At 34.3% G+C, this 12,788-nt stretch overlaps 1 protein-coding gene across 3 annotated transcripts in view; it reads left to right on the forward strand.

Annotated features, from left to right (window-relative positions):
• The window catches only part of MRE11 (MRE11 double strand break repair nuclease), a 62,633-nt gene that overhangs the window by 8,614 nt on the left and 41,231 nt on the right, over positions 1-12,788 (forward strand). For 2 of the 3 annotated variants that reach the window (XM_019737562.3, XM_019737559.3), the window contains exons 4-10: positions 48-208; positions 3,332-3,419; positions 4,196-4,337; positions 7,011-7,125; positions 9,504-9,689; positions 10,605-10,776; positions 11,640-11,720. In XM_019737562.3, the coding sequence (XP_019593121.2) occupies positions 48-208; positions 3,332-3,419; positions 4,196-4,337; positions 7,011-7,125; positions 9,504-9,689; positions 10,605-10,776; positions 11,640-11,720 (945 nt within the window). The remainder of the gene's footprint in view (positions 1-47; positions 209-3,331; positions 3,420-4,195; positions 4,338-7,010; positions 7,126-9,503; positions 9,690-10,604; positions 10,777-11,639; positions 11,721-12,788) is intronic. The other variant, XM_074335591.2, reaches the window with a different exon arrangement.

Consider the following 12,788-nt stretch of genomic DNA (forward strand, 5'->3'; position numbering starts at 1 on the left):
TTTAACTATAAAACATATTAATTTTAATACTATTTTCTGTTGATTAGGTGGACTTTATTTTGTTAGGTGGTGACCTTTTTCATGAAAATAAGCCTTCAAGAAAAACACTACATACCAGCCTTGAGTTATTAAGAAAATATTGCATGGGTGATCGTCCTGTACAGTTTGAAATTATCAGCGATCAGTCCGTCAACTTTGGTTTTAGTAAGTAAGTATTGTTAAGTGCTGACATGAATATTTCGTTGTGTATAATGTTGTCTAAGACTTAACACTTTAACAATTAGTCATTTCACCTTTTATAAGCTATTTTCATAGTAAATGTAGTTCTTTGAATTTTCTATACATCTTTATATTAATTTGTATTAACCTAGTAATGGTGGGACTGTGTATCTTCTCAAATTTTTATTGTACATTTTGGTATCCTCTTCTGTTCATGCTTTGTCCATTTTAAAAATTGGAATTTTTCTATATTGCTACTGACTTTGCTGAAGTTATTTATATATTCTAGATACTAAACCTTTGTCAGGTATGTATTTTTTTCCCATTCAGTGGATTATCTTTTGACTTTGTTTATGGTGACTTTTGTTGACTGAAATATTTAATTTTGATGTAGTCAAATGTGGTGCTCTTTTAAAAAAAAAAAAAGATTTGTGCTTTTGGGACTTATTTACGATAGCCATCTAGAACCCCATGTCATAAAGATACTCTCATTTTTTTCCTTAAACATTGTATTAGGTAGGGATACCACATTGCAATTGAAATGGTCTGTTAGTCTTCTTCAGCTTATGCCAGTTTCTCTCTTTCCTTGTCTTTCATGACCCTGATACTTTTGAAGTGTACTGGTCAGGTGTTTTACAGAATGGCCCTCCATTTGGGTTTTTCTCATGATTTGACTAGGATTATGGGTTTGGGGGGAAGAATATTCCACAGGGGCCAACTGCTCTTCTCACAGCATGTCAGGGGTACATGCTATTGACATGGCTTATCACTGGCGAGGTTAACCTCCATCTCTTCGTTAGGGTGGTGTCTGCCAGGTTTCTCCGCTGTCAAGTTACTATTTTTCCCTTTCTATACACTGTTTGTTAGAAGGGAGTCGCTAAGTCCAGCCTGCACTCAAAGGGGAAATTACGTTCCATTTCCAACAGAGAGAGGAAGGAGTGTCAAAGAATTTATGGCCACGGTTAAAACTACTGTAACTATTAGCTTGGTACAAAAGGAATTACCATTTTTCAATTCAATTATTTTTAACCTTTTAAACCACAATTACTTTTGCACCACCTAATAGTAAATATTTGGGGGGAGATGTTTTGAGGCTATGCAACTGTTCTGTTTCTCCTTAAAGTTTGTCCACTAATTTTAGCATTCATGAGTGGCTCTTGCCTACAGTAATTATAATTGTGATATTCTAATGGTGATTTTCTATGTCCCACATTCTTTCTACATGTATTGATTGGAATTCTTCTGTAAGGAAGATTTGTCCCTCATCCCCCATTTGTTTATTTATGCAATTGTCTATGTCTATGTATGGTTTGTTTATGTCAGTATGAACTCATTTTTTCCCCTTTGAGTTATAATTTAATACTATTGTAATCCGTTCTGTTGCTCAAATGAATTGTACCAGCTTTAGCCATTGGGTGTACTTTCAGATTGGCTCCTGTAACCTTTTTACATACCCAGAATCCAGAAGTAACCTCAATATATATAGGAATTTAGTATTTGATAAAGGTGGCAATCTCGTATCTCCACGAAAAATGCGGATTATTCAATAAAAGTACTAGAAGAAGCTGTTACTCATTTTTTGAACATCTAGATGCGGAAAAGGCTTTTCTAAGTATGACATATACTAGGAGCCTTAAAAGAAAAGATTGGTAATTTTGTCTTTGTAAAAGTAAATTTCTGCATGGCAAAAACTGCCCAAAGCAAAGTCAAAAGGCAGTTCAACCAGGAAGAATATTTGCAACTAATTGCAAATTAATATCTGATGTCCCCAGTAGATTAATAGTTCTTTCAAATCAATAAAAATATCCATGAGTAAATTTAAAAAATAGGTAAAGAATGTGGACATGGTTCACAGAAAAGGAAATAAAGTGGCATTTAATCATATTAAAAGAATATGAAAGATAGAAAATGAAGCTCATTCATAAGAACGATACAAAATGAAGTATACGGAAGTATTTTGCTATCCGATTGGCATAGGTGAGTGATTCACCATTCTGGTGCACATTATAGTTACTGAGGAATCTTAAAAATAATACTTATGCCCAGTCTCCAGGCCAGTTAATCTCTCTGAGTGCTTCATGGGCGTTGGTAATTTCTTAAAAGGTTCCTAGATAACTCTAACATGCGCTAGCATTTAGAACCACTGGCATAGACTTGAAAGCTTGATCAAGTATTCTGTGAATAGAATAAGGGGAGACTGTCTCTCTTATGCATTGCCATTGTATTGTGTGTAAATTTGTATAACCTCTATGGAAGGAAATTGGCAATAGCTCTCCAAATTTATATCTGCACACTTATCCTTTGACCTAAAAATTCCCTTCTACACATTTTCCTATCCTCTTAAAAGGGCAACTCTGTATGCAATTACTCACTGAAGCCTTATTTGTAAAACAAAAGACTGGAAATGGTCTAAATATCCATCGGTAGATAACTACTTAAATGCATTATATTAAACAATACAGTGGAGTCCTGTCCCTCCTAGAAAAGCACAAGGAAACTATGCCCTGAAGCAGAATGATTTCTAAAGTATGTTAAATGATAAAAGCAGGGTATAGTAATTTATATCCTGCTATCATTTGTGTAAGAAGGTAGATGTATTCATTTGCTTGTACAGGTAGGAGATAATTTTGCAAAGGTACGCTAGAAACTGCTAACATTTGCCCTGAGAAGAGGAGCTAGGTGACTGGGGACAGGAGTGGGTGGGAGATGAAGTTGCTGAGCTGGAATTTTCAGTCTGGTCTATTGGATTCCAAAGTGGATGTGTTTCTTGCCTTCCCCTTTCTACAAATAAAAAACCTTATTCATAGGCTTTTGTAAAATTCTGAAAAACTTTTTAACTTCCCATTGATTAGATATGCCATTCTTTCAGACAATACACAGCATCTTGTATTGTTGGGTTTTCTTTAATACAGTGTAGTACTTCGACATATGTGACTTGAATTGAATTGTTGCCTATGATTTCATTTCTTTTAAAGCTCCAAACTAGTGGTAATTTGCCAACTTAGATTGTGTTGGGCTACAATTACATTAATTTTTTGGAGGAAGATCCTGGGGAGAAATTTTTGTCTCTTTACAGAAGCTTTAATTACTTTTTTTTTTTTTTTTTTTTAAGGTTCCCATGGGTGAACTACCAAGATACCAATCTCAACATTTCGATTCCAGTGTTCAGTATTCATGGCAATCATGATGATCCCACAGGGGTAATTATTGGGTTCTTACAGTTTGTTAAAACTGTAGAAATGACCGGTTTATTTTGTCTGTGGAAAGCCAAGTTTTAGTCAAATTAAGTCAGAAAGTCAAATTGACTTTTTATCATTTATATAAGCTTTTATAGTGCTTTTCTGATAATTTTTAAAATCTGGAATACTAATTGGTGTGTGAGGTATGCTTTTATTTCATTAGTGCTGAGGTTAAAAATAAGTAACCAGGAGTAGGCGTAAACACCTAACATTTTATGATGCTTTGCAGTTTACCAAGTATTCTTGTCTCTCATCTCTTAAAATCTTATCTGTAGGAAATGATTTTTTCATAAACAGTTTTAAATCTAAATTAGATCATCTTAATGGCTATTTGATACGGAAGTAGTAATGGAGGTCCTAAACTGAAAATATGTTTGTTTTATCTGTTCATTAATATCATAAATCGCTAGTTAATCTATTCTTTTTCCCCCCACATCTTAAAAAGTCTGCCTAATATTACAGAGTGCTTATTTCATGGCTACTTTTTGTCAGTGGCCAAGGTAGCATAAGTTTTGATGAAATGTTAATTTTGCGTTTAGTATGTGATTCCAATTACGGTAGGTGATTTGTAATAGGAAAAAAGTAGCAAATGCTTTTAGAATTGTAATTTTGTTTTTAGAAGACACTGTCCTAATTTTGTAACTAGCTATAGACTATACTTTAATAGGTAATAATATGATTTGCAGATAACTTATTGTTAGATATGTATTAATATTTTTTGAAAATATTTTGCATAGGCAGATGCGCTTTGTGCCTTGGATATCTTAAGTTGTGCTGGATTCGTAAATCACTTTGGACGTTCAATGTCTGTGGAGAAGATAGACATTAGTCCGGTTTTGCTTCAAAAAGGAAGCACAAAAATTGCTCTATATGGTTTAGGTAAGATGGTTTTATTTTAGTGTTTATGTCAGTAAATATTTAATTGTTTAAGCAGCTGACAAATTCTGGAGTTAACTTTGTTGCTATTTGGAAAAAGCGGGTCAAATCTAATCATCCCTTATGAGTGACTGTAAAAAATGATAGGTTTGGGTAGAAATTTTTTAGTATTTAATAAGGACCAGTAGCCCTTGATACTTGCTTTTAATAGCAGTTTTCGTGAAAACATATTTTTTCTTTAGTATCTACTTATTTATTTTTTCTTTCTTTTAGACTCAGATATAGAATCCTGAACGTTAGAATTATAGAGTAACTATAAAAACTGCATTTTGATACCTTGGAAGTCTTTGAAAGGTCTAGAGCTTAACTGCCCAGTGCAGTAATCACTAGCCTCTGGATTATGAGCACTTGAAACGTGGCTCATAGAAACTGAGACAATGCCAGAAGTGTAAAATACACATCAGATTTCAAAGACTTTGAAAAATGTAAAATACCATATTAATATATTGAGTTAAATAAATTAATTTTACCTGTTTCTCTTTACTTGTTTTAATGTGGCTACTAGAAAATTTAAAATGACATATTTGGCCTGAATTAGTGGCTCACATATTTTTTAATAGACAGTATTAGTCTACAGCTGTCATCTATAATGCTCAGAAAATTTGCTTTTGTCAACCTTACTGTCTTCAATTTATGTGGTGTCCAGCGGGTAAAAGCGTATTTACTTGGCTTTATTCCATGTGAATGAAAAATCAAAGATTTTGTAGAGTGAGAGTCCATTGTGTCTTCCTTGGATTCAGTTTAGCTTGATATTTTATTTGTTTTATGAATACAATAGCTTTTTTGTTTTTACTGTGTATAGAGTATTTTTAAAATTATATTTCATGTTAAATCAATCTTAAAATATTATGAGAGAAATTGGGGGGAAATTTCATACTGTAGCCTCAACATAGATTTTATTATGTTTTGATTTTAATAAAAATAAAAACCTTAGGAGATTTACTTCAGTTGTCTTTGTATATGTTTTTAAAAGAATAATTATGATAACTTATTTGAATAGTTTCTCAGGAGCTTACAGTTTTTGTCCAGTTTATAATTTCTCTAACAAGTAGAAAAGCATCGTGATTATATTTTAGAGACACAGAAAATGAGACTGAGGTATTATGTCTGATTTTACATTTACAGAGCAGAAAATCAAATACATATTTTAAAAAAAGCTACTAACAGATGTTTTAATTACTACAATGTTAGAGATCATAACTGCAGAAACTGGTTGATCCTCTCAACTTTTCAGACTAAAGACATCCTGTTATGCTTCAGTCGTCCATTTTATCTCAAGCTCTCGTTTTGTTTCCTTAACTGCACTCTGTCCTCCATCTCCTACTCTCACCCCCACCCCTTCTCTGTACATTCTAGGACTTTTTTTATAGTTTGCAAATTCCTTCATACCATCAGCTTCTCTGAATATTTCCTTTATTCTCTGATCTTCAGTGAAACTGGCCCCTGAGGTTACTCTGTCCCACAGAGTTCTTTCAGAACCCTTTATGGGCTTCAGGGCAGAAGAGAAGGCTGCTCCTTGCCACCACTTCCTTTCCTGCCTACAAATGCCCCACCCTGTAGAAGCTAATTGCCCGATGGCTAAACTGCCTTCTCCTTTCCCCAAATTGTTTACCTGCCTACCAGTTTTGTGAGTGTTCTCAGTGCTTCAAGACTTAAACAGATCGACCTTCTGATGCCCTGGATTTTATGCCTGACCCTTGTTAGCCTTTCTTCCAGGGCCTTCTCTAATCACTATATAAAGTAGCAACCTTGTACCACACTGATATTCCCCATCTTAGTTAGCATCCTGACTTTCCCCTCTTTTATAATATTTAAAATTGTAATTTGTGTTTGTTTACTTGGTTTTGTTGGCTTCCACTAGATTAAAGCAGTCGTTTAGGGTACAGGAAGAATTCTTTAAAAGACATTAAGTTATTCAAAATCAGTTTTTTTTAATTTGAAAACAATATATATAAGACTTTTAAATACATTTTTTTTAATCTCATCCCTTTTAATATCTCTTTCTGTGTATTTTATAATGTTTATTTTAGATCAAAAGTACTTATATACTTAGAATAAGTAAAAGGATAGTGAAAACAATATTTTTCAGATTTTGAAGGTATGTAAGCTTGACATGGAAAACATTCTTTGAATGCATCTAACTGCTCAGCAGTTGTCGTACAATAACCTGGAACATATTCATGTGTAAATACCGTGTTTCCCTGAAAATAAGACCTAGCCAGACAATCAGCTCTAATGCGTCTTTTGGAGCAAAAATTAATATGTAATATTAAATTATATTATATTATGTTTATTACATATATGACATGATATGATATGAAATGATATGATATGATATGATGATATGATATGATATGATATGATATGATACCTGGTCTTATATAAGATAAAATAAGACCGGATCTTATATTAATTTTTGCTCCAAAAGACACATTAGAGCTGATTGTCTGGCTAGGTCTCATTTTTCAGGGAAACATGGTAATGATTCCAGACTTCAAATATATCTTTAATAGGAAAATTAAATACTTCGAAAAGCACATAATTTAGAAGCAAAACATACTCATTTTTAAAACCAAATAAGAAACCAGTTTTAAAGTAATGTAATGTCCATTTCAGGATCCATTCCAGATGAAAGACTGTATCGAATGTTCCTCAATAAAAAAGTAACCATGTTGAGACCAAAAGAAGATGAGAACTCTTGGTTTAACTTATTTGTGATTCATCAGAACAGGTAAAAGCATTCTCTGGAAATTTTCAAGTCAAGTGTTGAGGTTCCCCAAATCTCTGTTTCCAAGCTCCCTATTTGAGTAAAATATTCCTCATCCTTTGAAAGTTGTCAGTGCAGGATTGGTCAAAACTTAGATATGCTTTGTGTGATTGTGTATTGAAATTGTTTTCAATATGTATTCATACCTATAAAAGAATATTTATGGCCTATGGGTGAGGTATGAGCATAACCATAAAACGAATATTCTTTAACTCAGCAAAGAAGTGAGCACCACTACCGCGTTGTCCCATGCCCTTCCTAGACCCCATCTCTTTCCACATACCCCAGAGGGAAGCACAATCTTCAATTTTTATTTACTCGGTCCCTTGTTTTCCTTTATTGTTTAATCACATATATGTCCATAATGAGTATTTTATTTAAATTTGGTATAACTGGAACCGTGTTATGTATTTTGCAGCTGGCTTATTATGTTGAACATTATGTTAGTAAGATTTGTCCATTTTGATGCTGAGAAGTGTAATTCATTTGTGCTGATGTAGACAGTTATACTTTTCAACTGTTCGTGACTGTTTTGTGTTATTTCCAGATTTTTGCTTTTTAAAACCTTCTTACGAACATTCTTATACTTGTCTCCTGGTACATATGTGCAAGCATTTCTCCAGAATATTAAATATATTAATAGCTAGATCAGCTTTCTTTTGTAAGTAGTTTTAAGAAGTTTAATCTATTGCTAGGGTGCAGGATTGATTGAAAAGAATAGAGACTTGAAGAAGCAAGATTTATTAGGTGATCATTATAGTAAAAAAGTGTGAGATGGTAACAGTGATGACAGTGAGAATGATATGTAAGGGGGAAAGCTGAGAAGTTATTAAGGAAGAATCCAAAGGGATTTGGGTTTGATTTTCATACCCTAGATGCATGTTTTCTACATACAAATATTCCTAGATCGCTGATTCTGCTGCTTCTCTGATTTCACTTCCTGCTCTCCCTGTATTCATTCTGTTCAGCGACACTGATCTCCGTGCTGTTTTTGAAATCACTGAACACATTACCTCCTCTGCACCTTTGCCATCTGCTTGTCCCTCTCCTTAGGTCTTTCTTCCCTTCCATGCTGATCCCTCATCTCAGTTCTTTGCTCATTTGTCACCTGTCAGAGAGGCCTTTCCTGACCACCCTGTGTACAGTAACATCCCCCTTCCATGTCACTTTTCTTTTTATTTATCTTTATAGCATCTATCACTACCTGACCTGACAAATTATATACACACACACACACACACACACACACACACACACACACACACACACCATACATACACATATGCATATACATCTTACATTGTTGCTTGTTTCCCCCACTAGAACTAGAACAAGGACGTGGTTCACTGCTGTGTCTTCAGTATCTAGAAGAAGCCTGGGACACCTGGCACACAGTAGACACTCAGTAAATATTTTTTGAATGAATGAATATTGGTTTGCATTAAATGAATGCTAGGTCAAAGTATTTGAACACTTTTACTTAAATTCCCAACAATGTAAGTCAGTGTCAGCAAAAACCTTTCCTTCTTGTCTTCACTCACCTTGGGTTTTCACATCTTTCAATAACAACAACTAATCTAGGTATAAAACCAGAGTTTGCACATCAATTATGCACATGATATTTTATTTAATATGCAAAACTCTTATCTCTTATGTAAGATTGTCATTCTTAACCTTCATTATTTTTATAATCAGTAAGAGAAGCATGTTAAAAAAATGGACATGTTGGGGCAGCCGGTTAGCCCAGTAGGTTGGAGCACGGTGCTTTTGACAGCGAGGTTGCCGGTTCGATCCCCACATGGGCCACTGTGGGCTGTGCCCTCCACAGTTAGATTGAAACAACTACTTGACTTGGAGCTGATGAGTTCTGGAAAAACACACTTAAAATAAATAAAAGTTTTTTTTTAAAAAATGGACCTATTTAGAGACCTGTTTTTATTATACAAAGTTTAGGCTTGGCTCATTTTCATTTTCTGTATTTATTTATTTATTCTTTGGTGTATAATCAGACCATTTTACAGGTTTTTACTATTGATAGAGCACATGCTTTTCAGACTTGCCCAACGAGGGTTATTCCTCGTAAAGCCTTTTGTGATCTGCCTCCAAGCGTAGAATTGACTGCTTTCTCTTTTTGTGCCTTTTACTTGTCTGTGTCCTGCAAATTTGTAAGCCCTTTGAGGGCAGGAATTAGATAGTATCTTTGTATTCTCAGTCCCTAGCCCAATTTTGGCACATAGAAGTTACGTAATGAAAGAAAAAAAAAGACCTGTATTTACTTAATATGAAATTTTCTCTATATCTCTGAATATTTATATTATTCAATTTTAAAAATCTTGGTATAGGAGTAAACATGGAAATACTAACTTCATTCCAGAACAATTTTTGGATGACTTCATTGATCTTATTATCTGGGGCCACGAACATGAGTGTAAAATAGCTCCAACTAAAAATGAACAACAACTCTTTTACATATCACAACCTGGAAGTTCAGTGGTTACTTCTCTTTCTCCAGGAGAAGCTGTAAAGAAGTGAGTAATTGTTATATTTTCCAAATCAATTAAAAAAAAAAAGCCTGCTGTAATATTCGAATCACCCCATAGGTTCAAAATACTGATGATATTGTTATTTATAAGATAGATTTATTTACGAAGATTGATCATTTGATGTAGTCTTGCTATTTTCCCTGATTTTAAACTGTTTTCCACCTGACAGCATCCCAACGGGGTTAATGATTTTGCTGCTCATTAGGCAAATTCACGACTAACATTTTTATTTATTAAATTTCAAGTTAGAGTGCTATAGATGATTACTAATTTCACAATGTCCATTTATAAACGTATTCACCTAATACCATTTATTAGATTTTTCTGGTTATAAATGTAATATTATAGTTTATCTTCTTTCTCTTAATTCTTTGGGGGAATTATGTGATAAAGTAGTTAATAATGATTAAACTCAGTTCTCAGTTTTCAGAACAGGTTTCATCCATTTATCCACTCAAGTTCTGATTGTTACAACAATAATAATAGGTTTTTAAAAGGTGGTAGTAGGATGGAAGTTTGCTGCTTTTCATAGTTCTGCTGTTAATTTACTTTATGTGTGTGTACGTGTACACACACAACACATAATATACGTAATAATGTATACTATATATATTACTGTCATTGTCCTGATAGCATTTTATTTCCTTATTGTTATATCTCTCTTCTACTAAACTGTATATTTAATAATGGATGAGTGGATTTTATTCTGATGAAGAAGAATATTTAATATTCTTTTCTGTGATACAACATTAATATTAAATTGCTAGAAATATTTTTGAAGGGTATGATTTTTATAAAGAAATATTTTGTAGAAACATAGAAATGTGATAGTTTTGGTATGCACGTTTTCCTGAGGAAATTTACAGTGTGACTAGGCTTTCATTTCCCTCCTCATTTCAGACATGTTGGTTTGCTGCGTATTAAAGGCAGGAAGATGAATATGCAGAAAATTCCTCTTCACACAGTGCGGCAGTTTTTTATGGAGGATGTTATTCTGGCTGATCATCCAGACATTTTTAACCCAGATAATCCTAAAGTAACCCAAGCCATACAAAACTTCTGTTTAGAGAAGGTAATTCTAGACAAAGGTCAATGAGATCTACTTTAGTTGAGAGATTATTGAGATTGAATTAAATACTTCAGTAGAGTAGAAGGAAGTCATATTTGTTCCAGTCTCATGAAGCGTGTAAGGAGCCAGTATTGTTTAATAAATGAGTTTAGTTATACCAAAGATTGTTTTTTTTTAAGTCTTCAAGATGAAGGAATGTTATCTATAGGAGAAATTTAATGTAGCCCGTCTCCTAGTTTCTTTTCCTCTTTCTGAAAAACATTTACATAATCTTTTCTCTCTTTTCATCCTGATTTGATAATTTGTTCATTTTAAATAAAGTAATTCACCCAGTATCCCAGCTTTACTAGCAACATGTAAGTCACATACCTGAAAAGTTTGAGAGTATGCTGGTTTCAAGATGACTAGATTCAGAAATTAAGATTAAGATTGTGGGTTTCTCTGTCTCTATTTCTAGCCCCATGTCACCCGTTCTGATGGTTTCTGTCTTACTCTTCACCACAAAGTAGGCATTTTTACTTCATTGGCTCACAGACTTACATTATCCTACAGCTGAATCGTTTTTCCCAGTAGTTCCAATAAACACCTAGCATTAAGTTTCAGTGGACTGAGGTCATGTACTTCTCCCTGAACCCAGTTTCTGAAACCAGTTTCTGAGATGGAAGATGAGGTAGTTGATCAGTTCTGGGTCAGGATCCCACAATCTCTCACCTTGGCACCATTGATATTTTAGACTGGGTAGTTTCTTTGTTACAGGAGGTTGTTGTGTGCATTGTAGAATTTTAACAATATCATCCTCTCTGACCTTACCCACTAGATGCCAGTAGTATCCCTACCCCCAGTCATGACAATATTTTTATTTTGAGATTGAAGAAATGCTTGAAAATGCTGAACGGGAACGTCTGGGAAATCCTCAACAGCCAGATAGGCCTCTTATACGACTGCGAGTAAGTCCTGTTTTATATAAATGAAACTTGATTGGTTTTCCGAGGATAGTATTGCTAAGTTTCTTTCACTCTGTCACACCTTTGCCCATGCCGGTCCTGCCGTGTGGAATGTGCTTCTCTCCTCCTCCCATAATAGGGCCTTCAACACCCATGTAAAGCTTCCCCTCTTCAGAGGCCTTTCTTGACCTCCCTCAGAATTGATGCTTTTTCTTTTGTGTCTTCAGTCTACTCTGCACATACATCTTTTTTTTAATATATATATGTAATTTTTTTTTTTTAATTTATTAGGGTGACAATTGTTAGTAAAATTACATAGATTTCAGGTGTACAATTCTGTATTACATCATCTATAAATCCCATTGTGTGTCCACCACCCAGAGTCAGTTCTCCTTCCATCACCATATATTTGATCCCTCTTACCCTCATCTCCCACCCCTCACCCCCCTTACCCTCTGGTAACCACTAAAGTATTGTCTATGTCTATGAGTTTCTGTTTCTCATTTGTTTGTCTTGTTCTTTTGTTGTTTGGGGTTTATATACCACATATCAGTGAAATCACATGGTTCTCTGCTTTTTCTGTCTGACTTATTTCGCTCAGCATTACACTCTCAAGATCCATCCATGTTGTCACAAATGTTCCTATATCATCTTTTCTTACCGCCGAATAGTATTCCATTGTGTATATACACCACAACTTCTTTATCCATTCATCTATCGAAGGACATTTTGGTTGTTTCTGCACATACTTCTTACAGCACCATTCACATTCTGCTTACAGTTATTTATGTGTCTGTGTTCCTAGTCAGCTTGCAGATTTCTTGACAACCAAGGTTGTGTTTTATTCATGGCCGTATTGCTCCCACCCTTAGCGGAGTGCTTAGCACATTGTGGACACTCAATAAAGTTTGCTTAATGAACATGTTTTATGAAAGCTTTTAGGAGCAGAAAATTACAAATGCAGCTAGGCTGGAATATAATTGTTAAAATGTTGAAGAGTTTTGGGGAGACCCAATAGCTTGAGTATTTCACATTTGCTGTTTTATAACATGGCGTCTGTATAGATGGCCT

The sequence above is a fragment of the Rhinolophus sinicus genome, chromosome 14 (genome assembly GCF_057876585.1).
Source record: "Rhinolophus sinicus isolate RSI-liver-muscle chromosome 14, RSI-T2T, whole genome shotgun sequence".
Lineage (NCBI taxonomy): Eukaryota > Metazoa > Chordata > Mammalia > Chiroptera > Rhinolophidae > Rhinolophus > Rhinolophus sinicus.